We start from the raw sequence: 25,957 nt of genomic DNA, 5'->3' as shown, positions 1-25,957 counted from the left end.
CAATCCACCCGCTTTGCCTTCCACAGTGCTAGGATTACAGGTGTGAGCCCCCGTGCCTGGCCTGCTCTAACCCTATTTTAAACTCATTTTCTATATATACAACTGTCATTCAGAAAATAGCTGTAAGTTAGTACCAAAATAGGTTCATTCATTTCCAACTACCAATCCATCTACACATCCAATGCCAGCATAAAGGGTAGACTTATTGCCCAGTTACCAAGGTATCCAACTTTACAAATCACTAAAACACCAAGAGAAATACAAGAAGATGGAGACATGTATTAACCAGAATTATTCTCAGAATAAAAGATGTGAGTCTGGAGTAAGCCCAGGAGTAAGACCCAAAAGGGCATGCTCAAATCTACTTTCTTCTGCTTCTGATCTCTAAAGTCTTTTCTGAGGAAAAGAAAATATAATGGGGTATCTTAAAGTAGTGACCATGAAAGAACTATAGCACTATATACCACAGCATAAGGGAATATCAAAAGCATACAACTAGGTAAAAGAATCAAGTCTCTAAGATCAAATATAGTATGAAACACAAAAACAAGTTAAAATGAAACTATATTTTATAGAAATACATATATGCGGCATAATAAAATTTTTTTAAGGTTAAGCAAATCAAAGTACAGGATAGTGGTTTCTCCTGGAAGGGAGAAGCACAGAGTAGTGCCCACATTTGATAATCTTCTAGTTCTTACATTAGATGGTAGGTTCCTATGTTAACTTATTATTATCCATAACTTACATATATTTTTGTATGTACCAAACATGACATTGAAAATACCTATAGAATCTCCTGCAAATACCTGTTACAAGAATGATAATCTAGCTAGCAAAAGAATTGACAATAATTGACAATTATTATTGCCAATAATATTGACAAGAAATTATTATCTATTCTTTTGTATTTATGTATATTGACAATAATATGGGCTAACTGTCCAGTACTGACGTATTATTTGTTGTTTTTCTCTTATTTTTATGTTTTAGTATACAGTTTTAGACTTCACTTTTATGTTTAACATTAAACAATTTTTATTAAGCTTTCATATTTCTAAATCAAAAATTCAAAACAAAACAATAACAACAACAAAAAGAAAAACCTGCCAAATATCCCAACTGGTCTATGAACTTGAATATGCAAACACATTTAAAAAATTTTTATAATGCTATAATCCAAAGCTTACTTAGCAAGATTTTCCCAAAACATCAAAACGTGGTAAAGTAAAAAAAAGTCCAGAATTGTAAACCTACATCATCATCATCTTTTGCTTTTTGCCTTGCATCTTCAGCTTCTGCCCGAGCTCTAGAGGGAAAAAATAAAACACGTTATTTGAATTGAGTTCATCTTTTCAAAAATAATGAATGAGTAGGTCAACAACTTTTTCTTTTTCCAAACAGGGTACTTAGCTGCCTTCATTTAATGGAATGTTATCACTGCACTATTTTCAGGAAAAAACAGGTATTAAAAAAAGCTGAATGAAGGAAACTAATCAATGTTCTTAATTTCTTATGATCAAAACAAAGATGTTTGAACAGTTCTCTAATCTTTTTCACATCATGACAGACATAAAAAATGACAATATTCAGATGACAGGCTAGTAACTGGAGTGGCCTGCTCACAACAAAGGCAATCAGCCGGGGCACTTCACTCTCTCCCAGGCAGCTCATGCCTTTCCGGACTTGTGCGGGCTGAAGGCTTCTGTCTCAGAGTTATACGTGTAACCTTGTCTGGTACAAATGACAAGACATTGGTTTAGAACAACACGGTATAAACTTACTTTCTGAGCTCTTCCTCTAATTCTCTGTTCTTTTCCTCTAGCTTCAGTTTGGCTTGTTTCACGGCCTCCAATTCCCCTTGCAGCACATCTTTCTCACAGGTCAGTTCATCCACTTTTGCTATTAAATCATTCTTCACTACATTCAAAGCATTTCTAAGAAACACAGACATCAAGTGCACCATTACAAATAAATATTACTTTCTTCTTCTAGATTACACGTTTGTAGACTAAAGTGTAATTATAAAGCTGAATAACTGAATATAGCAGAACTTTTGTATGTTGACCACCCAGTGACTAAACACACTGGTCAATATACAGAGGTAGTCAAGATAAGGACCCAGGCCTATTGTACTATACATGTGGTGCATGTCTGGTCTGTGCAAATTAGGTCGAATTAGGGAGGTGGTCAACTATGGAAGTTCAAGGTTCTACTGTACTTTAAGATATTCTGAGTTGCTTGTTAATAAACACAAAAAGAACATAAAGCAACTAAGGTCCAAGTTTTTATTCTCCCACTTATCAAACAGAATGGATAAAGAAAAAAATTAAAATTAAATTATTTTTAATAAATATAAATGGCTCTTAAATATGTGAAGAGGCATATAACATCACTTATACTAATTATGTTTTGCCGTCCTTCAGATTACTAAAGATAAAACAGTGCCATGACTGCATAAATGTACACAGCTATGACTTAATAAAAAAAAAAAAAGAATAAATGGATAAAGCAAGACAGATCAACAATTTATAAAAAGTCAGGACTCGGCACCTGTAGCTCAGCGGCTAGGACGACAGCCACATACACAGGAGCTGGCAGGTTCAAATCCAGTCCAGGCCTGCCAAACAACAATGACAACTATAACCAAAAAATAGCTGGATACTGTGGCAGGACCAGCTACTTGGGAGGCTGAGGCAAGAGAATCGCTTAAGCCCAAGAATTTGAGGTTGCTGTGAACTGTGATGCCATGACACTCTACCGAGGGTGACATAGTGAGACATTGTCTCAAAAAAAAAAAAAAAATAATAAAATAAAATGTTAGAATTAAGTAAGATTAACCTTAAAAAATTGCATTCATAAAGCTACTATTGTTAAGTTCTAAAAAGATAATTTTAAAGTTATCTTTAATGTTATTAAAGATAAAGTTATTACCTTAAAGTTATTCCTTAATGTTACCTTAAATAAATTAATGAGAAAACAATTTAAACTGAAAAGTCTAAGCAGTCTACAGTGAAGATAAAGAAAATCTAAAATCCAGTTCCTCTGGGTACACTGGACATAGGACCTCATTATAGCTATATTCTGTCTTGGATACACACAAATGTTCCAAAGTTTCTCTGACACAGCAAACTGACAAAGGGACACAATCACTTTTCCACATTACTGGGGACCTATCCCACTAAATGTGCTTGCGAGTCTAAGACTCCCCAGACTGCACCAAGAGCATGTAGCTATGAGGTTAGCTCTGAAGAGGTAGGCCAGGTATGAATTAAAACATTTGTACAGAAATAAAAGACACATCTCAGGGAAAGGAGCAAAATAAGTATAGGACACATCCAGAAGATTAAGAGAAAAACATGGATACCTGTAGAGTGGAAATAAGGTGAAGATCTATGCATGTGTCTGCAAAAAAACAGAGCAATGACACGCACCCTTATCAGGGCAATGCAGGTCCTATTTCCTATGTATGTGTGTGTGTGTGTGTCTGTGTATGGTGTATATCTGTAAACACATGCAGGGAAGGGGAGAGAGGAAGAGTATGAAGAGCTGCACAAACGCTGTGTGAAAGTAATGAAGTGCCATTGACAGGGACAAGAAGAAAATTCTGTATCTTCTGTTCATTTTGAAAACTTCACATATAACTTACTTGGTTTCCAATAGCTGCGTATTTTCTAATATAAGATTTTCAACTTCACGACCCATTCCTATCAAAAGAAAAAGAATAAAGGTTCTAAAAATACATTAATCAAAAATTACATGTATTTATAATATAATAAGCTAAAGTCATGTATTTTAAAACTTTCATCTATCCTTTAATAATCTTATCTGTAATTTCATTTGATATTATCTACTTCGGTGGACTATAAAATTATAGATAATTATGCATCACAAAACAAAGCTAAAGACTTTGTTGGCCAATTCTCTTTATATCTGTTAGTCTGTAATTTATTTCTCATAGATTATATTTCAAAAGGATCAAGACTTTTCTGTCAAATATTCTAACAATATTCTAGCATTACTTAGAGAAAATAAAGAATAACATTACTATGGATTATAAATTGTTTACAGATCACAGTTGACATTGTAGGCTTTTGCCTAAATATTTAGATCTTATTAATAGAGAATAGGTAGAAACAAGGTCAAAGAAAGACAGAACCCCAAGGCAGGTGAAACCTTACCAAAGAAATTATGGTCTTAAAGCCCATGCATTCCATGTAAAGCAAAAACAAAGAACAAGAAATGTTTTATGTAAGAAACAGCATGAAAACAGATTATTAATCTATAAAGTTTTATGTATGGCATGAAAAACATCTGGAACCACAATGTTATGATTTAATGCATAATGATGTGTAAAAGACAGAAACAAAGATGACTCCCTTCATTTATAAGGATGTTCTCTGATATACCTAAAAAACACTTCACCAATTCTTTCTCATAACAAAATAAGAGTGTAACTGGACTGAAACAAAATCAATAACACAAAATTTCCTTCAAAGTGCCACTTATGAAATGTTTCGTTATTACTTTATGAAACCATGTCTAATATTTTAATAAGTGCTATAGGATAGGGATGGAGAGCATTCAATGCAAGATCTAATGGAAAGGTCTCTAGAGAGGAGAAAGCTACTTTAATTCTCATAAAAAACTGAAGAAAGGAAATAACATACTAGGGAATTATCACCCCCAAAACAAAATAGAAAAAAAACCCCACCACTCCCTCAACCCAAGAAATTGTGAGCCACTGTTGGAAAATCATATACAATGGGAGAAGTGATGTTCATAACCCAGGTAAACAGGAAGGAAATGTTTCTGAAGAAAACTACATGAGGCAAAGGTGTTAACATGCCACTTATTTTTTAAAAGGTTATATTCCAAATGATCTAAAAATTATTTTAAAACAAATAAAACCAACCTAAGAATGCTATAACTTCAGTGTTCACATATGGACTTTTGTCTGTATTATAAATTTCTCAAATATTCTCAAAGACCAGGGTACATCTTCCAGGAAGAATTAATAATCAGAAATAGGGAGGTGGCTGTGGCTTAGTGAGTAGGGCACCTGCCCCATATGCCAAGGGTGGCGGGTTCAAACCCGGCCCCCAGCCAAACTGCAACAACAACAACAACAACAAAATAGCCGGGTGTTGTGGTGGGCACCTGTAATCCCAGCTACTCGGGAGGCTGAGGCAAGAGAATCGCCTAAGCCCAAGAGCTGGAGGTTGCTGTGAGCTGTGATGCCACAGCACTCTACTGAGGGCAACAAAGAGAGATTCTGTCTCAAAAAAAAAAAAATCAGAAATAGCATCTTATTGAGTAGTCTAAATATTCTCCACAACTTAAAAAAAACCTAAAAAGATTTCACAATTCTAACTCTAAAAAGATTTTTGGCAAGACAGTTGCTTTATACATTAATGTTGACTTTTTAATAAAGTTATAGAGATAGAAGAAATAGCGTTTAGACTAGCTGAAAATAGTTTACATAAAAACTATGTTTGCAATAAATTCTCAAGCATTTAGATGAGCATAAAAGCTGAAAATACATGTAGGGAAAAAAAATAGTTGAGCAGAAAAAAAACGATGAGAAAGCATTAAATGAGAACAGCAGCCAAGGACACCTAGCTTAAAAAGCAGTAACATTAAAGTATTCAAAAACATACACACCAGAATATTCCCCTAGGTAAGCAGCCCAAGAGAGAAATGAATGAGAATCTTAATTAAATTATTTTCAGCAAGCAAGAGCTAAACTTATTTATCTTAAAATGAGAGAAGACAAACTGAAAAGATGTAGAGAATCCATCAACTAAAAACAATAAAGTATAAATATCATAAATAGGAAAAAACTAAAATATGTACTATCTGAGAAACATATCCTATAGTACAGTTTCTAAAGTTTACATTAAATTTACAAATTCATTGAAGAGTTCTCTAAAAATCCAATCAATAGAATTATCCGAAATGTTCTGGAAAGTACCAATAAAAACAGACTCATTAAAACCACAAAAAAATATGATTTGAAGTGGCCTCATTTCTACCCAAGCCTTAAGCCCATCATAGACTTAGAACTAATATATTTGGAAAAGTATCCTACTAAAAACAAACAAACAGGCTTGGCGCCTGTGGCTTAAGCAGCTAAGGCGCCAGCCACATACACCTGAGCTGGCGGGTTCGAATCCAGCCTGGGCCCGCCAAACAATGACGGCTGCAAACAAAAAAATAGCCAGGCGTCGTGGCGGGCAACTGTTCCCAGTAACTTGGGAGGTGGAGGCAGGAGAATTGCTTGAGCCCAGGAATTGGAGCTTGCTGTGAGCTGTGATGCCATGGCACTCTACCCAGGGTGACAGCTTGAGGCTCTGTCTCAAAAAACAAACAAACAAACAAAAACCCTGCCTGGGAGTTCTGAAAAGTGTAGAAGTCTCATTTGGATTTTAATATCAATTCTCAAGCAAATTGCATAGATAGGCTTCAGAGGTATCTGGGAATCCTCTGAGAATGCATGCACCACTCTATTTACTTCTGTGCGAGCATTTTTCCAAAGGTACACTGCTCTCTTACAAATTCTCTTATAAAGGATTTTAAATACCAAAAGTGAAGAACCACAGATTTAGAGGTGAAACAGAACTATTATTATTTAGTAATACCTTTCACCTAGTTGCTATGTGCTAAAGACGCAGCAGTGAGCAAAGGACATAGTTGTCATGATCACATTGAGCTTATTGTCTATCCAGGGAGACAGGTACAAAAAACTGACAGTCAAGTATCAAGGGTGACATAATAAAATGCAGTGCCATGGGAATACTTTGAGGGGAAACTGAGCTTTAATTAGAGGATCAAAGCAGAATTCCTGGAGGATGTATCATTTATACAGAGGCAAGAAAAATAGATACACGTTAAGTAGAGGCAAGAAAAATAAACACACAGTTGAGAGAGGAAACAAACATGCCATGCTGACTGGTTGTGAGGGAAGAGTGTGAGGTCAACCAGGGAAAATGGAGTGGCTGGGGAGGCTACTCATTCACTGAGATATTACAGTGCAAGAGCAGCCTTGCAGGAAGGACAATAAAGATGATAAACTGAGCTTTGGGCGTGTCAAATACAAGGCCCTAGAAATCAACTTAGGGGTATCTAGTAGGCAGTTTGGAAATAATAGTCAAGGATTCTAGCAAAAGATGTGGAGTGGAGATAAAAATGTGGGAGTAGTTACCCGTGAAAACCAAGAAACAAGGACAGCAAGTACGATATCCAAAACAGAGAAGCATGCCTAGGATAGGAATGGCGGGTGTAGATCCTGTTCAGCTGACTGAAAGGAAGATTCAGGAGTAAGAAAAAAATGTAGGTAAATGTAGTGTCACAGAAACCTAGCAAAGAGAGTTTCAAAGACAAATGCTATTGAGAAGTCATGTGAAATAACTGAGAAGGAACCACTGACACAGCAAGGTGAGTATGGGGGAGAATGCTAGACTGTAGTAGGATGAGGGATGCACATGGGACTGGCAAAGTCCTGCCAGTTAAAGAAGTCACACTTCCAACATTTTCAAGTAGTCTGCTTTGTTCACTGATGTATCACAAGTATCTAGAATAGTACCTGGCACATAACAGATACATCATCACACTATTGCGTACAGTCCCAGTTACTCTGAGGCTGAGGCAAGAGGATCACTTGAGGCCAGGAGTTTGACACTGGCCTGGCCAATATAGCAAGACCCTGTCTCACATACAAAAGATATTGTTGCATACAGACCTGATTAGAAATGGGAGGTTTATCAGTGAGAGATAGGTGGGAGGCAGTGAGGATATGGGGTCAGAGGAGGGCAATATTTATTTTTAAATGGAAAAAACCTTAAATATATTTAAGTTAGAGATACTGAAATTAGAAAATAAATGAAATAATTAAGGGAAAGAAAATCTCAAGAGTAGATTTTTCTTTTCTACTTTTCTTTTTTGAGACAGAGTCTCACTCTGTTGCCCCCGGCTAGAGTACTGTGCTGTCAACTTAGTTCACTGCAACCTCAAACTCCTGAGTTCAAGAGATCCTCCTGCCTCATCTTTCATAGTAGCTAGGACTATAGGTGCCTCTATTTTTAGTAGAGAAAGGGTCTCATTCTTGCTCAAGCTGGTCTTGAACTCCTGAGCTTAAGGGCTTCTCTTGCCTCGGCCTCCCAGAGTGCTAGGATTACAGGCTGTGAGCTACCTAGCCAAGAGTAGGCTATCTGAATGTATTACTTCCAAGTTCTAGAATGTGGCCATAGGGAATGAGTGACTGAAGTAAATGTTTCTCTATTGAAAATAAGAAAGTCAGGGGATGAGACACCAATCAAGATAAAGGACAAATGTTGAGATTATCTTTTTTAAGTTATTAAAATCAGAAAAAAGTAATCTAAGCAGTGAATCTGTGTAAAGTGATTAAAAGAAAGTTCTATCCTTGCAATAAGAGAAAGTTTTATAATAATACGGTAATTAGAAATGAACTGTGTGGTTATTTATCAACTCAAGGGCAATTCAGGAATCTTGGGGAACTATTTTGTTAGCTTATCTACATTCTATTTAGTATTACCTCAATTGCTATCACTAAATTGCACGGAAAAGAAGCCAAGGAAGGAATAAGTTCCTTGGAAACTTCATTTATCATTTTGACCAAAAGTATTCATATTATGTAAGTCACTAAACTTAAGGTGTTAAAATATTCTAATCTGGAATATTCTAGCAATAAACATACCAACATGTGAAATAGAAAAAATAGTTTAGAATCTGTTTCTTATTTCCAAAGTGGAAAGGAAACCAAAAACAAAGCATGAGAATTTTGCTTTTAATCTATCAGGCTTCATTTTCAGAAAATACTTGATTTAAGAGGCCATAATTTTTTTCCCTAACGTGACAGGGTCTTACTCTGTCACACAGAGTGGAGTGCAGTGGTGTGATCATAGCTCATTGTAACCTTGAACTTCTGGGCTCAGGGGATCCTCCTGCCTTTGGAGCAGCTCCAACTATTGGTGCTTATGCCCAGCTAATTCATTTTTTTTAGACAAGGGATTTCAGGCCGGATGAGGTAGCTCACACCTATAATCCTAGTACTCAGGGAGGCTGAGGTAGGTGGAGTAAGAGTAAGACTCCATCTCTAAAAAAAATAACAGTGTGTTGTGGCAGGCGCTTATAGTCCCAGCTACTTGGGAGGCTGAGGCAAGGGGATCACTTGAGCCCAAGAGTTTGAGGTTGGGCTCAGCGCCCATAGCTCAGTGGTTGGGATGCCAGCCACATGCATGGGGGCTAGTGGGTTCAAACCTGGCCTGGGCCTGCTAAAAAAAAAAAAAAAAGACAACTCCAACAACAACAACAACAACAAAATAGCCAGGGTGGCGTCCCAGCTCAGTCAGCAGGGCACTGGCCACATATACCCAGGGTGGTGGGTTCAAACCCAGCCTGGGCCAGCTAAAAAACAATGACAACTGCAATAAAAGAAATAGGTGAGTGTTGTGTTGGGCGCCTGTAGTCCCAGCTACTTGGGAGGCTGAGGCAAGAGAATTGCTTAAGCCCGGGAGTTTGAGGTTGCTGTGAGCTGTGATGCTACGGCGCTCTACCCAGGTTGACACCTTGAGACTCTGTCTCAAAAAACAAAACAAAACAAAACAAAACAAAAGCTGGGCATTGTGGTGGATGCCTGAAGTCCTAGCTACTTGGGAGGCTGATGCAAGAGAATCACTTGAGCCCAAGAGTTTGAGGTTGCTGTGAGCTGTGATGCCATAGCACTCTACCTAAGGTGAGACTCTGTCTCAAAAAAAAAAAAAAAAAAAAGTTTTGAGGTTGCTGTGAGCTATGATGCGACAGCACTCTACCCAGGGTGACAGAGTGAGACGCTGGCTCTAAATAAATAAATTTAACACAATTTAATGCAAGCAATGACACTCCACTCTATATTAATAAGAAATGACAAACAGTACCTTTTGATGACAGTGGAGGTAGGCTGTACTATAATGACACCAATAGGTGCATAATTTTTTTGTAGCCCAGTATCCATTCCAAAGGCATAAACTTAAAATTCTATATAGTTTTCAAATTCTATAAGATCTTGTTTTAAGAAAGATATACTATAGGGTGGTGCCTGTGGCTCAAAGGAGTAGGGCGCTGGCCCCATATGCCAGAGGTGGAGGGTTCAAACCCAGCCCTGGCTAAAAACTGCAAAAAAAGAAGAAGAAGAAGAAGAAAGATACACTAAAGCTAATTCACATGAGTCAGAATCATGTAATTATCATTGAAAGGAACTTTAGAAATCATCTAGAGCGGGTATTGGCAATTATTTCTGGTAAAGGGCCAGATGGCAAATATTTTAGACTTCAGGGGCCGTAAAAATTGCCAAAACTATTCAACTCTGCTGTTGTTGAGCAGAAGCAGCTACAGACAATAAGCAAACAAACAAGGGTGGCTCTGTTCCAATAAAAACTTATTTACAAGGTCAGTTGGATTTGGCCCATGAGCCACAGTTTGTCAGACCCCCGAACCAAAGTACAAGTCCTTTATTTTACACACAAAGAAACTAAGGCCCCATAAGGTTAAGCTATTTGGCAAAGGTCAACAACCAAACAGTGAAAGAGCCAAAAGCCATATTCTTTTCAAAACGTGTTCGTCAACAACACAAACTTAAAAATGATTACATTTCTCATAGAGCTAAAACATACTGCTGTTTGAAAGCTCAGAAAGTAAGCATTATAATTTTTTAATTAAGGTCAACAGAATTTAATGAAATTCATTTAAGCCAGGAACTAACTATCCATCAATATACATGTACACACATGCAAATGTATCACTGTGTTCCTATGTATAATATCCATCATGGACTACAGCAGAAGTTCAATAAATTGTGTTAAATCAATTCAAACATAATGCAATTCAACTTTAGGAATATCCACATATGAAGGTGCTTCCATTTAAAGCTTTCATGATCTCAAAAAAGTACATTCCGTAATTACCTAACAGGGCAATAACCCTGAGGACTCAACACTGAGCAGCTGAGGACATCTTAAGAAATTTTCAGTTAAATAATTTTTTAAATCTGTTTTTAAAACAATAGTATGAAACCTCTAGAGATGAACTGTCATACCTAGTAAATCTGCTCCTTCATCCACATCTCCAATTAGGCCTGAGCCTGCTGACGACAATTCTTCAAAGAGAGATTCTGTATTGCGATCAAAAGCTTTGTTCTCTATGCCTTTGGTGGGAGTGCTATGCAACAAAAACAACAAAACCAAATCAACAAATTACGAAGACTTTTTGACAGTATAAAAAGAATCCGTGGGCTAAGCTGTAATTACAGAAATAGGAAATTAGGAAATTACAGAAATGTCCTACCTATATATAGTAGAACCTTTCTAAGTTGACCACCAAAGGCCCTTAAAACAAACTGGTCAACATACCAAAGTGGTCAACATAAGGAACTAGGCCTACTCTACTAGTAATACATATGGTACATGTCCAGTCTACAAAAATAAGGTCAACTTAAGGAGGCAGTCAATGTAGGGAGGTGGTCTACTACAGAGGTTCTACTGCAATTTATACTTACTACAAAATATAACTTCAAAAGATTTCTCAAAGATTTCTTAAGAAACTCCCAATAAACTCCACAGAGATAACTGGTGAAGAAATTATAGCATGTTTTTGTTATGAGATCCCAGCAAACAGAACAAGAGTGGCTCCTTTGCACTGTACTAGGGGCTAGTCTAAGTGTTTTCCATAGGTTACTTATTTAATCTCACAACTATTCTACAAAGAAGGTATTGCTAATACCCTAATTTTACAGATGAGGAAACTAAGAGGTTAGGAAAGTTGTTTGCCAAGATCACTCAGCAAATGAGTGAAAAAGGCAGGATTCAAACTCAGGCCATCTATCTGGTTTCAGAACCTTTCATCTTAACTACCATGTTATATGTTGTCTGACAGAATTTAGCACGGCTTTTAAATTTTTCCTTAAAGAATAATTCGACAATACCTATTAAGATTTAAAATGCAAATACCTATGTACCCAAGAATTTTATGCCTGCAAAAAAGTCCTCCAAAAATTCTGTCACAAGGCTCAGTGCCCACAGCTCAGTGATCAGGGTGCTGGTCACATATACCGGGGCTAGCGGATTCAAACTCTCAAACTCGGCTCACGCCTGCTAAACAACAATGTAACTATAACAAAAAAATAGCTGGGTGTTGTGGCGGGTGCCTGTAGTCCCAGCTACATGGGAGGCTGAGGAAAGAGAATCGTTTAAGCCCAACAGTTTGAAGTTGCTGTGAGCTGTGACACCACAGCACTCTACTGAGGGCAACATAGTGAGACTCTGTCTCAAAAAAAAAAAAATGCTGTCACAAGAAGGCAATTACATATGTAAAAGATGGTCTGAGTAGCATTTTAACAGTAGCAAAAAACTGAAATGACCTAAATGATCACTAATGATAGCCAGATGAAATAAGTTACAGATATGAAGTTAAAATTTTTCACTTTATGGTTTAAAACATTAAAATAAAGAAACTCATTATACAAAAGTTAAAAAAAAAAAACAGCATGGTAGGGAATTGGGAAATGTGTATGTATATGCCTCAATGCTATAGTAACAGAAAAACTGTGCAAGATTTCCAGTTAAATACTGCAGACTAAAACATAGCCATTTATCACCTCATAATTCAGAAGCTAAGAAATTTAAAAGGGAAGAATAATAAAAAGAAATTACAGCAGGTTCGGCACCCTTAGCACAGTGGTTATGGTGCCAGCCACATGCACCAAGGCTGGTGGGTTTGAACCCAGCCTGGGCCAACTAAACAATAATGACAACTGCAACAAAAAAAATAGCTGGGGTTGTGGCAGGCCCCTATAGTCTCAGCTACTTGGGAGGCTGGGGCAATAGAATCACTTAAGCCCAAGAGTTTGTAATTGCTGTGAGCTGTGATGCCATGGTACTCTACCGAGGGTGACATAGTGAGACTCTGTCTCAAAAAAGAAAAAAGAAAAGAAAAGAAAAGAAAAGAAATTACAGATGAAATGTGAATAAAATTCTATAACATGGAAAACAGATGTAGAAACTGATATAACCATCCAGAGAAAGCTGAAACCGAAGCCATCAGGCATTAGCAAAGAGGTCATAATGCTGCCAGATCCCTGCAAGGCCTAAGACTTGAAGAGATTACCAACTGACAGCACGCCACGGGAACTTGAAGCAGAGGGTGGGATAAAGACTGCTGGAGAGGGACCCTAGATCCAATCCTCCAGGAGAGGGAGACCACCCTTCTCTCAGCACAGATCCTTGAGTGAGGGAAGCCGTGTTTAAATGTTATAGGCAGGAAACTGGAGAAGCAGCCTTATTTAAGTCAGCATTACTTACGTAAGTATGAGGAAAACAGACACAAAGCATCAAGACGCTATTGTAAAGAGCCCAAAACAAAAGAAAACATGACAGAGGCACTAAGAACAAAAGGAATCCATGCAGCAGCAGCAGCGGCAGCAACAAACAACAGACATAAACCTTAATTTTTTCAGGAATAAATGTTGTATCCATAAAAGAACAGCAGGATGATATAAAAGTAGCCAATCAAGAAAAAGAAAAAACTTAGATGTAAGGAAATCTGCCAGAAATTAAAACAAAAATAAAAGAGATGGAAAAGAGGAGGAAAAATTATGAGGATCAGTCCAAGGTATTCCAGAATGACAGTGGAACAAACTAAAATAGGGAGAAAGAGAATTGCTTAGAACTGGGAAAGACTAATTTTCAGATGACTTACTTCCTATAAGAAGGTATAAAAGACGACTCCTACACCAAGTACAGCATCATGAATTTTTTTCTTTTTTTTTTTTAGGGAATTATAGTCTGAATTCTTTTTTCTTTTTCTTTTTTTAAGAAAAGCATCATGAATTTTTAAAATAGAAAAAATAGGGGAGTAGAAAGTGAAGATCTTAAAGGTTTCCAAAGGGTATACATGTATATAAACAAACAAGAAGCAAATGGCACCAGCCTGAACACACCAGGACAAATTAAACAATGTCTTCACAATTCTGAAAAGTTTTTCAAACCTATAATTCTGTATCTAGCCAAACTATGACACATGTCTTCAAATGACATTTGTCACATTCAAGTTCACAGTTCTCAAAAAATTTACTTCTTATGCACCTTTTGCTCCAGAAGCTAGTAAAGATGTGCTCTGTCAAAGCAAAGGCATAAATCAAGGAGGGAGATGTGGGATCCAGGAAACAGAAGGTAAATTCAACAGAGGAGAGAAGTGAAAAGAATTCTTGGGACGATAGTGAGGGAATATTCCAGAACCAGAGTAAAGATGACAACAGTCAAGACTGGAGAATGGGAACAGAAGGCCACAGTAGAGAAAGCCATAGGAAACAGACAGATTTTATGTTCAGTCATACTGAGGATGTTTAATAATTCCAAGAGAACACAAAATTGTAAAAGGAAATATAGCCTATTCTGTGGTTAAGCTGTGGTTAATATTTGCACAGTCACATGGTATAGACAATATTAATTTAACAAAATTAAGATATAATGACATTGGTAGGATGAAAAACTGATAGTAGTTACAGTTACTGAGCTAAAGGTCTCAGCCTTTGTCAACCAGGGTTCCTCATTTGATTTACAGTACATAGAAAATGATTTGAGTGACTATTTTCTCACTTCTCCCAAGGCAGGTACAGACCTACACGCACAGGAATATAGCTATGTATTATATATTGTATATATTATATATAAGGCATGCCTTAGGGCATTAGGACTTAGTTTTCTCACAGAACCCCAGCTGAGAAAGTGTGGGATAAAAGAAGAGCAGCACAAGCATATTATTTAGATACCTAAAGACAAAACAGTGGTAAGACAAAGCTAAGAAGTAAGAGATTACCTCCGAGGAATGGGAATGAGAAGTCAGTAGAGGCAAGGGACTACTACCCTTGGTATTTTGTATTACCATCTCACTGAAAACTGCAGGCATGCATTTGTCTAACAAGAATACAATTTAAACTTTGAAAGAAGTTCAGAATGACAGAAGTATGCAAACTGTTAACAAGTAACTCTATTTCCCAGGCTTAGAAAAGGGTAAATAAGAAGCAAATTTTCACTTTTTGCATTCTGCATTGTTTTAACTTTTAAATAAATAATAAAGGGTCTGGGTGCATTGGCTCATGAGTGTATTCCTAGCACTTTAGGGGCTGAGGCAGGAGGACTTCTTGAGGCCAGGAGCTCAAAACTACTCTAAGGAAGAGCAAGAGTAAGAGCAAGAACCTCTGGGAAACTAAGGCGAGTGGATTGACCTGAGCTAACACGCTCCAGACCAGCCTGAGTAAGAGCAAGACCTCATCTCTAAATATAGCTGGGCGTTGTGGCAGGCGCCTGTAGTCCCAGCTACTTGGGAGGTTGAGGCAAGAGAATTGCTTAAGCCCAAGAGTTTGAAGTTGCTGTGAGCTGTGATGGCATTGCACTCTACAAAGAGTAACATAGTGAGACTCCCTCTCAAAAAATAAATAAATAGGGTGGCACCTGTAGCTCAGTGGGTAGGGCGCTGGCCACATACACCAAGGCTGACGGGTTCGAATGCGGCCCTGGCTTGCTAAACAACAATGACAACTGCAACAACAACAACAAAAGTAGCTGGGTATTATGGTGGGTGCCTGTAGTCCCAGCTACTTGGGAGGCTGAGGCAAGAGAATCGCTTAAGCCCAAGAGTTTGAGGCTCATTCAAATCTGAGGCAGGATTTGAACCCACACAGTCTTTCTTACCCTATGGTCCATACATAACCATTACAGCATACTGCACAATCCTTAGCAGACATCAAAAAAAGCCACGTATTCTTACGGTCATTATTAATTAATTAAAAAATAAAATTTATGGAAGAAAGTCAAAGAATGTCAGTAGCTGCTGATAATCTTGTGCATCAGTATTTTTCAGATAGCCTTGATTAACATGATATCTAAACATTTTTGTCCTACATTAAACGGCTTTCCACGTAAAATGATATTTAAATGAAGCTAACTTTTTCCAATACTGAGATCATTACAGTTCTTAAGGGAGAAGTATATTATTTTCTTCCTGATCTGGGAGAAGGATCCAAGTTTGTTAAAATTGCTATTCCTTCACTCCTGCCTGTTTCCTCAAGAAACTGTTTTCCTTACAGAAAGTATGGCATATCTCTTGGTTATCTTTTTCCCTTCTCTGCTATAGTTTGAATGTGTCACCTCTAAAATTTGGGTATTGCCAAGAGGTGGGGCCTGTAAAAGGTGACCAGGCCATAAAGACTCTTCCCTTGTCAAAGGGACTGGGCCCCTTCCAAAGAGGCTTTCCCCAGAGTATAGGGCTTGCCTGCCTTCCTGCCACATGAAGACACAGACTTGCTTGTCTCTGCAGGTAGTAGCAACAAGATACCAGCTTGAAAACAAAGAGCAGCCCTCACCAGACAATGGAACCTGCCAGTGCTTTGATTTTGAATTTGAAACAATAAATCTCTGTTCTTTATAAATTACCCAGTCTCAGGTATTTTGATAGCAGCCTAGAACTGACTAAGACACATCCTTCCAACTTATGCTACTGATTCATGATGCAACAAAGGTACCATTTTATAAAAAACTTAAACGAAGTACGGTTCAGCTTCAAGAATAGAAATTGAAATACAAACATTTCTTCAACAGAACATCTGAATTTGTTTAGTCCAGTCAGAGACCAGAGAACAGTGTTCCTGAGAGTAGAGAAGAGGAAAATAAGATGTCTTAATCTGACATTTAGAGTACCTTGAACCTTTATATCCACTGAGATCTTTGTCCATATCCAGCTCAGGAGTGGATTCAATGATTGCTTGAACTTCTGACTTCTCTTCATTTTCAGCATTGCCTAAGGAAAGGACATGATGAAATAAATAAGTATATTACATAGTGCCCCTAACATGAAAATCTTGTTGTTTCTACAATTTTTTTTTTGTTTTTTGAGACAGAGACTCTACTTTGTTACCCTCGGTAGAGTGCCGCAGCATCATAGGTCACAGCAACCTCAGACTCTTGGGTTCAAGTGATTCTCTTGCCTCAGCCTTGTGAGTAGCTGGGACTACAGGCACCGGCCACAATGCTCTGCTATCTTTTAGAGACAAGGTCTCACTCTTGCTCGGGGTCGTCTCAAACCCATGAGCTCAGGCAATCCACCCACCTTGGCCTCCCAGAGTGCTGCTTTTACAGTTATAGAGATAGTATTTGAACGTAAAAAAATGGGGATAGAGTGGGTTCTAGGAAACAAGGCATTAGATAGTATGTCATATATTCAGTTAACAGTATCAGAAATTAATAAGCAACCATGGAAAGTTTTTATTGATGTTTTTGGGATATACAATGAGTCTATTTAAGACTCTGCTTTCATTCCTATTTAAAGAGTGGGGGACAAAAAAAACTAACGACAAAGACAATCAAGTAAGGTAGGGGACAGAAAATAATGTTCCTCCTGCCTTTTAGGCTCTCTGACCTCCTAGCCCCTAACATTTTAGTCTCCAAGGCTTGATTTATTTAATCATTACCTCTTCTAAGCTTATTTACAATTGAACACATGCTTTGTAACCTGTGGGGGCTGGTTTCAGGATTCCTCACTTTATCAAAGAAACTCCCTTATATAAAATGGTGTGGTATTTGCATGCAACCTACACACACTTTTAAACACTTTAAATTATTTCTAGATTACTTTAAATCTAATATAATGTAAATGCTACGGGATTGTTATACTGTAATGTTTAGGAAATAGGATCCTTCCCAAATATGTACATGTTCAACGTTGATGCAACCATTTTATTTTTTTGAGTTCTTTCCTTTACTTTCTTTCCTTTTTTTTTTTTTTTTTTTTTAAGAGACAGTCTCACTTTGTCGCCCTTGGTAGAGGGCTGTGGAGCCCTCACAGCAACCTCCACCTCTTGGGCTTAGGTGATTCTTGCCTCAGTCTCCCAAGTACAGGCTTGTACAGGGACTACAGGCACCCGCCACAACGCCCAGCTATTTTTAAGCCACAGGTGCTGCCCTTTTTTATTTTCAACATGTGATTGGTTGAATCCAGGAAGCAGAACCCATGGGTATGGAAGGCTGACTGAATCTAACTATTTTATAAACATAAAGCAGGCAATAACCCAAAGATTTATTGTCTCATATCCATATCATCTGGGTTTACTAAATACTTTGCTACCAGGTAAAGAACTAGGGTAACTTACCTGTAGATACATTTCTAGTTTCTTGGGCTACCTGTACTTCAATGTGCTTGCTTATCTCTGACTTAGTTGGCGTATCTGTAACCTTCACAAATCCTTCATTGTCTTCTCTTAAGGGAGTATCAGTGGGAATAGTTGCCACATCTGAATTAGCTGTTGATGCTGGAGTAGTAGCTTTAGATCCACCTTGGCTAACATCAGAAAGTTCATCCTACAAATAAAAATAATTAAGAAGAAAATTTTAACTAATTCATTCTAAATCACTTTTAAAATGGTTTAAGAAATAAACTTGCCCAGAAATAGTTCTGTTTTTTAAAAAAGGCAATAAAGAATTATCAATAACAGATAATCTCTCTAGATAGACTTTTGGGAAAGTAAGTCGTATTTATCCAGGCATATATGAGAATTTTCTGAATAGAAAAAAAATCTTTGTAGAAACACAACTTTGGGGCTTTATTTTTTATGCATAAATTTATTTTTTTTTTTAATTTCAGACTCATTGGTAAAAAGAATCAGGTTACAATGTTTGCATTTGTTAGGTAAAGTCCCTGTTGTAGTTATGTCCTGTACCCATGAGGTGTGCCATATACCCTTACATTGGTGGGAGCAGAGGTATTTTAAATTCAACTGCAGACTTAAGGTAGGAAACCTTGGGCCATAAGATTAGTAGTCTGCATTTTAACAAGCAACCCATATGATATATATACTCTTAAAATTTGATTACCATTCTAGGGTCTACAGATAAGCTTCCAAAAGACCAAAATTACAAAATTGCAAAAATTTTTGCCTAAGTATATTTTCCTAGGAAAAGAATCTACAGTTTTTTATCAGATTTGCAAAAGGGTCTGTAGCTCCAAAATAATAATAATTATTATTTTTATTTTTAGAGACAGAGTCTCCAAAATAATCAAAACTGATTGTCCAATGGCAACCAAGAATGAGGTTCTTTCGGACCTACGTCTTATGAAAAGAGAACTTGACTGGGAATAGTGGTTCACTCCTGTAATCCTAGCACTTTGGGAGGCTGAGGCAGGAGGATTGCTTGAGTTTAGGAGTTTGAAACCAATCTGAGCAACAGCAAGACCCCATCTCTACCCAAAACAGAAAAACTTAGTTGGGCATGCTGGCAGGCACCTATAGTCCCAGCTACTTGGGAGGCTGAGGCAGGAGGATTACTTGAGCCCAGGAGTTTGAAGTTTCTGTGAGCTAAGAGGCCATTGCACTCTAGTCCCAGCAAGTTGAGGTTCTGTCTCCAAAAAAAAAAAGTAGATCTCATGTTAAGCAGTCTTTACCACAAAAAATAAATAAGTAATTAAAAATAAATAAAAACTTGAATGTCCCCAAATAAGAGAATAAGTAAATTATAGTACACAGAATACTATGCAGGAATTAAAAACTGTGTTGTAGAAGATATTTACTGAGATGGAAAATATTCATATTTTTCACAGGAGATTAAAACAGTTTTATACACTATAATCGATTATATATACATATCAGAATACATATAAATAGAATATAAAATGTTGTATGAAGTATGGTTTCAAAGTTTTTTAAAAAGCACATAAAGCAACTATAGATAGTAGATCAATTTTTTTCCTGCTCATAATACTTTTTTATTCTTTCAAAATTTTTTAACAATCAGCATATACTACCTTTTTTTTTTTTTTTTTAAAGAGACAGAGTCTCACTTTGTCACCCTTGATAGATGCCGTGGAGTCACACAGCTCACAGCAAGCTCTACTTCCTGGGCTTAGGTGATTCTTTTGCCTCGGCCCCCTAAGTAGCCACAATGCCCGGCTATTTTTTTGTTGCAGTTCAGCCGGGGCCGGGTTTGAACTTGCCACGCTCAGTATATGGGGCCGGTGCCCTACTCACGGAGCCCCAGGCGCCACCTGGCATATACTAATTTTATAAGACAAAATGTAAATAAATTGTAAACAAAATTTGAATTAGTATAGCTAGATAAAATTGTCTTTCATTTTGAGAGAAAGCTTTGAGAAAAAAACTATTTTGCACTATTTATTAATTGGGAGCTATCCATTCATTACTGGCTTGAGTTTAAGATAACCAATAGGTTGAGCACAGTGGTCCATGCCTATAGTATTTGCACTTTACAAGGATAAGGCATGACGATTTCTTGAGGCTAGGGGTTCAAGAATGGCATCACATAGTGAGACCTATCTCTACAAAAAATAAAAATATTAGCTGGGTGTGGTGGCATTTGCCTGTAGTCCCAGCAACTCGGGAAGACCCCCTGAGTGGAGGAACTTGAGGTTGTAGTAGCTATCATCACAGGACTATACTCCAGCCTGGGTGACAGAGCTAGACAGACCCTGTCTCTTAAACAAAAAGAAAAATTGAAATAAATAACTGTATCTTTCATTTCAATTACACTACTAGCCATATGCTAATAAAATTATCTGAACTGTAAGGCCAATTATTTTTTTGTTCGCATCTCATACTAGACTGATTTCCAGTGAGAAGGAAGACAAACCAAAGAAATAAATAATTTAATTCTTCATCACCTCTTCCTCCCTTAAAATTAAAAGATAAAATTGCTGACTATTTTCTTGAGCTGGCAACTGCACCTAACTCAGAAGTAACTAACGAAAGTCTACTAGGTCCAGCAAATTAACTTCTTTGGAGTTGAGTCAGAAAAACCGACAAAAGAATTTTCAGAACCAAAGAGGCCTATAGTGAGGATAGCTCCAAGTCCCTCTGAGCACCACTCTCTGTCTTTGCTTTGATATATACTTTTAAAAAAATAAAAGAGGCATTATTGTGATTAATTTAATAGCCTTTCTAATTCATATTTATGTTGTCATAAACATAAATTCCCATTCTTTAAAAGTTTGAAATTTAATACACGTTTAAAAATACAAACTAGGCTGGACATGGTGGCTCACACCAGCATTTCCAGCACTTTTGGAGGCCAAGGCTGGAGGAGATTGCTTAAGGCCAAGAGTCTGAGTCCAGCCTGGCAATAGAACAAGATTTTGTCTCTACAAAAAATTAAAAAATAAGATGGGCATGGTGGCACATGCCTGTAAGTTCCAGCTACTCAGGAGGCTGAGGGTGGTAGATTGCTTGGGCCTAGAATTCAAGGTTACAGTGAGATATGATTAGGATACTACATTCCAGGCTGGGCAACAGAGTGAAACCCTGTCTTGTAATTAAGTTAATCAATCAATTAATTAATTAGTCTATCTCCCTGACAGTGCTGATGAAAGCACTTAAACTCATCAAGATTGTGGATTCAGGCTCAGCGCCTATAGCTCAGCGGCTAGGGCACCAGCCACATATTCAGGAGCTGGGGTTTCGAACCCAGCTCGGGCCTGCCAAATAGTAATGACAACTATAACCAAAAAATAGCCGGGTGTTGTGGCGGGAACCTGTAGTCCCAGCTACTTGGGAGGCTGAGGCAAGAGAATCGCTTAAGCCAAACAGTTTGAAGTTGCTGTGAGTGGTGTTATGGCACTCTACCGAGGGTGACATAGTAAGACTCTGTCCCCTCAGCCAAAAAAAAAAATAGGCTCGGTGCCTGTGGCTCAAGCGGCTAAGGCGTCAGCCACATACACCTGAGCTGGCAAGTTCGAATCCAGCCGGGCCTGCCAAACAACAATGATGGCTGCAACCAAAAAATAGCCGGGCGTTGTGGCAGGCACCTATAGTCCCAGCTACTTGGGAGGCGGAGGCAGGAGAATCGCTTGAGCCCAGGAATTGGAGGTTGCTATGAGCTGTGATGCCACCACACTCTACCCAGGGCAACAGCTTGAGCCACTGTGTCAAAAAAATAAAATGAGGGAGGTGGGTAGAGGGAGGGGGATTGATAGGATTACACCTGCGGTGCATCGTACAAGAGTATATGTGAAACTTAGTAAATGTGGAATGTAAATGTCTTAGCAAAATAACTAAGAAAATGCCAGGAAGGCTATGTTAACTAGTGTGATGAAAATGTGTCAAACGGTCTATGAACCAAGTGTATGGTGCCCCATGATCATATTAATGTACACAGCTATGATTTAATAAAAAATAATAAATAAATAAAATAAAATAAAGACTGGATTCAGTAAGCCCCAGAAAATATCAAGTTCATCTAATTGAGAAAATACGCCTTTGAACCAACTGAAAAATAAGTAATTTGAGAGCTACCTCAGACTTATCATTTTCCTCTTAGAAGTACAGAAATTATTTATTCTTCCTCTTTTTTTTTCTTTTTGCGGTTTTTTGCAGGGGTTGGGTTTGAACCCGCCACCTCCAGCATATGGGGCCAGCGCCCCACTCCTTTGAGCCACAGGCACTGCCCTCTTCCTCTTTATCATTCCCTTCCCCCACCTCCCACTTTAAAAAATGTGTTACTTAGTAATCACAGTGATCACTATATATACAGTTTGGCAAAGCCCACCTCCCAAAATCATTTGTGCATCTAGGAGCATGAAATAAAATAACCAGAGGAGAAATGGATCTAAACCAGAAATAGCACTTAAACTCAAGGATTCTAAGATTTCAAGCTATAAGGAGACAGTAAATCATTATCTACTTAGAAGAAAATGATATTTTAATTTGTCCTAAATGATCCAAATAACAGGAGATTTATTTATGTGTAACTTTCTTCCCTTTTATACTTACCATATAAAAATATTTTGCACTCTTTAAAATAGCTCACTGTGTGGGTTGCACTTGAGAACTGAGGAGGGAAAAGCTCTGAAATTTAGGGGAATAGTTTTCAAAAATACTCTTCCTTAAGGCCGGGCACAGCGGCTAATGTCTGTAATCCCAGCACTCTGGGAGGCCAAGGCAAGTGGACTGCCTGAGCTCAGGGAGTTTGAGACCAGCCTGAGCCAGAGCGAGTCCCCATCTCTAAAAATAGCCAGGTGTTGAGGCAGGCACCTGTGGTCCCAGCTACTTGGGAGGCTGAGGCAAGAGAATCACTTGGACCCCAAGAGTTTGAGGTTGCTGTGAGCTATGATGCAACAGCACTCTACTGAGGGTGACAAAAGGAGACTCTGTCTCAAAAAAAAAAAAGGAAGTATTTCTCCTTGGTCTTCCAGACAGTGGTGACATAATGTTCCTAAGACTGGCAAAAAAGCACTTACATGGGAAGTCTGCCACAGCATTTGATTGGAGGCACAATATTCTTATACCTGACTAACTGCCTCCAAGATAGGATGAAGCTTAAATATCTCTCCTGCTAAAAGAAAATGTATTATTTTTGGTAAACAGTACACTCATAAGATAGTACAGTCATGTGCAGCATAATAAAAGTTTTGGTCCAATAATGGACTTCATATGATGGTGGTCCCGACATTACAATGGCGTTGAAAAATTTCTATTGCCTAATGATGCTTTCCATCTTAGTATCATGGCACAATGCATTACTCACATGTTTGTGATGATGTAAATAAGCCTATAGCACAGCCAGATATGTAAAAGTGGAGCATATACAACTATGCACAGTGCACAGTCACTTGGTAATGATATTAAACAACTATGTTAATGGTACATGTATTTACTATACTTTCTACTGTTGTTCAGAATGTCTTCCTTCTGTAACACAGCCTTAGCCAAGTTTGTAAGTAGGTATTCCAGAAAAAGACATTGTCATCACAGGAGATAGCAGCTCTATACGGGTTATTGCCCCTGAAGATTTTCTTTCTTGCTTCTTCTTCTTCTTTTTTTTTTTTTTTAAGGTAAGGATGAAACAAAGTTTATTGAGGAAGAGAAAGACAGGGGGAGATATTCACCATTGATAGGCTAGTCAGTGGTCTTCAAGCAGGATATATTAGCCATTGCCAGAGCAAGTAGGCAAAGAGACCCTTGAAGACCTTTAGGTAAGACAAGATGATCATCCTAACCCTATTTGGGCCCAGGCTAGTGTGTGTATCTGTTTTTCTCAGTTTTCAACAGAAAACTTCAAAAGGTAAAACATAAAGTGAAAAAAAAAAATTAAACAGAAAAAAGCTCAATTAGAAAGTATCCTCGTAAAGGAAAAAAAACCTTTGTATAGATGTACTCTGTGTTTGTGTTTTAATAAGCTAAGAGTTATTACAAAAGAGTTGAAAAGTTCAAGAAATTTTTAAAAGTTTATAGAGTAAAAAGTTCCAGTAAGTTAAGATTAATTTATTGTTGAAGAAAAATTTTTATACATTCAATGTAGCGTGTTTATATATAAAACCTATAGTAATTAATACACAGTGATGTCCTAGGCCAACACATTTGCTCAGCACTCACTCACTGATTCATCCAGAGCAACTGCTAGTCCTGCAAGCTCCAGTCATTGTAAGTGCCCCATATACGTGTACTTTTATACTGTATTTTTACCATACCTTTTTAATGCTTAGATATGTTTACACAAAAAAATACTTAGCATGGTGTTCCAGCTGCCCATAGTATTCATAACAGTACCATGCTATGCATGTTCATAGCCCTGGAACAACCGCTCATACCAGATAGCCAGTGCATAACAGCTATACCATCTTGGTTTGTGCACAACATCTTGTTTCTTGCACAACAACAAAATCACCTAGCAATGCATTTCTCAGAACATCCTTCTGTTAAGTAACATATGATTATATACACAAAACTAGAGAAAATTCTTATTAGGACCTAAATGAAAACCAGAAGCATTTATTATTAATTACTTCACAAACATTCAAGGAAAATACATGCCATTATTACATATTCAATCTGTGGCTTCTTGAGACTGTGAATTTCCTTTTTTTTTTTTTTTTTTTTTTGAGACAGAGTCTCACTTTGTCACCCTGGGTAGAGTGCTATGACATCGCAGCTCATCAAACTCTTGGGCTCAAGTGATTCTCTTGCCTCAGCCTCCCCAGTAGCTGGGAATACTGGCGCCTGCCACAATGCCCAGCTGTTTTTTACTGCAGTTGTCATTGTTGGTTAACTGGCCCAGGCCAGGTTTGAACCTGCCAACTTCGGTATATGTGGCTGGTGCCTTAGTGGCTGAGCTACCAGCGCCATGCCTGAATTTCCATTTTATATTATGTTAGACCTTACACGTTATATGACAGGTTGTGCTGGTTTGGTTAACAATCTTGACTGCAAATGCCACTTCATCTATTTCAGTGGTTCTCAACCTTCCTAATGCTACAGCCAAAAAATAGCCAGGCATTGTAGTGGGCACCTGTAGTCCAAGATACTTGGGAGGCTGAGGCAAGAAAATCGCTTAAGCCCAAGAGTTTGAGGTTGCTGTAAGCTGAGATGCCATAGCACTCCAACGAGGGCGACATAGTGAGACTCTGTCTCAAAAAAAAAAAAAAAAAAAAAAAAGTAATTTTTTTCACTGGCATGAATGATGCCAAAAATGAAGACTTACACAGTTGTCAGTTTTCTTTCTGATAAACTTACTTATTTTGTAACCCCATTTTCCCCTTCAGAGTCTTTAAGAAATAGTCACATTATTGGCTGTGCATGTCACTGGAGAACATCCATACAAAGCAAGGACCTGATTTGGAACTGTAGTACTATGACTATAAAACCATGCCTATGGCAGCACCTGTGGCTCAGTGAGTAGGGTGCCGGTCCCAAATACCAAGGGTGGCGGGTTCAAACTCGGTCCTGGCTAAACTGTAACAAAAAATAGCTGGGTGTTGTGGGGGGTGCCTGAGTCTCAGCCACTTGGGAGGCTGAGGCAAGAGAATTGCCTAAGCCCAGGAGTTGGAGGTTGCTGTGAGCTGTGTGACGCCACAGCACTCTACCAAGGGCGATAAAGACTCTGTCTCTACAGAAAAAACAAAACAAAAC

General features: G+C 37.9%; 1 protein-coding gene across 7 annotated transcripts in view; it reads right to left on the bottom strand.

The window, feature by feature from the left end:
- The window catches only part of SPAG9 (sperm associated antigen 9), a 156,158-nt gene that overhangs the window by 40,054 nt on the left and 90,147 nt on the right, over window positions 1-25,957 (bottom strand). For all 7 annotated transcript variants that reach the window (XM_053568398.1, XM_053568400.1, XM_053568399.1 and 4 more), the window contains 6 exons: window positions 18,197-18,404; window positions 16,749-16,848; window positions 11,093-11,214; window positions 3,650-3,707; window positions 1,785-1,937; window positions 1,258-1,309 (listed from right to left, as the gene is read on the bottom strand). In XM_053568398.1, coding sequence (XP_053424373.1) covers window positions 1,258-1,309; window positions 1,785-1,937; window positions 3,650-3,707; window positions 11,093-11,214; window positions 16,749-16,848; window positions 18,197-18,404 — 693 coding nt within the window. The remainder of the gene's footprint in view (window positions 1-1,257; window positions 1,310-1,784; window positions 1,938-3,649; window positions 3,708-11,092; window positions 11,215-16,748; window positions 16,849-18,196; window positions 18,405-25,957) is intronic.

The sequence above is a fragment of the Nycticebus coucang genome, chromosome 18, assembly GCF_027406575.1.
Source record: "Nycticebus coucang isolate mNycCou1 chromosome 18, mNycCou1.pri, whole genome shotgun sequence".
NCBI lineage: Eukaryota > Metazoa > Chordata > Mammalia > Primates > Lorisidae > Nycticebus > Nycticebus coucang.
The sequence above is the reverse complement of the archived record's forward strand: the minus strand, read 5'-3'. Positions and strand labels throughout refer to the sequence as shown.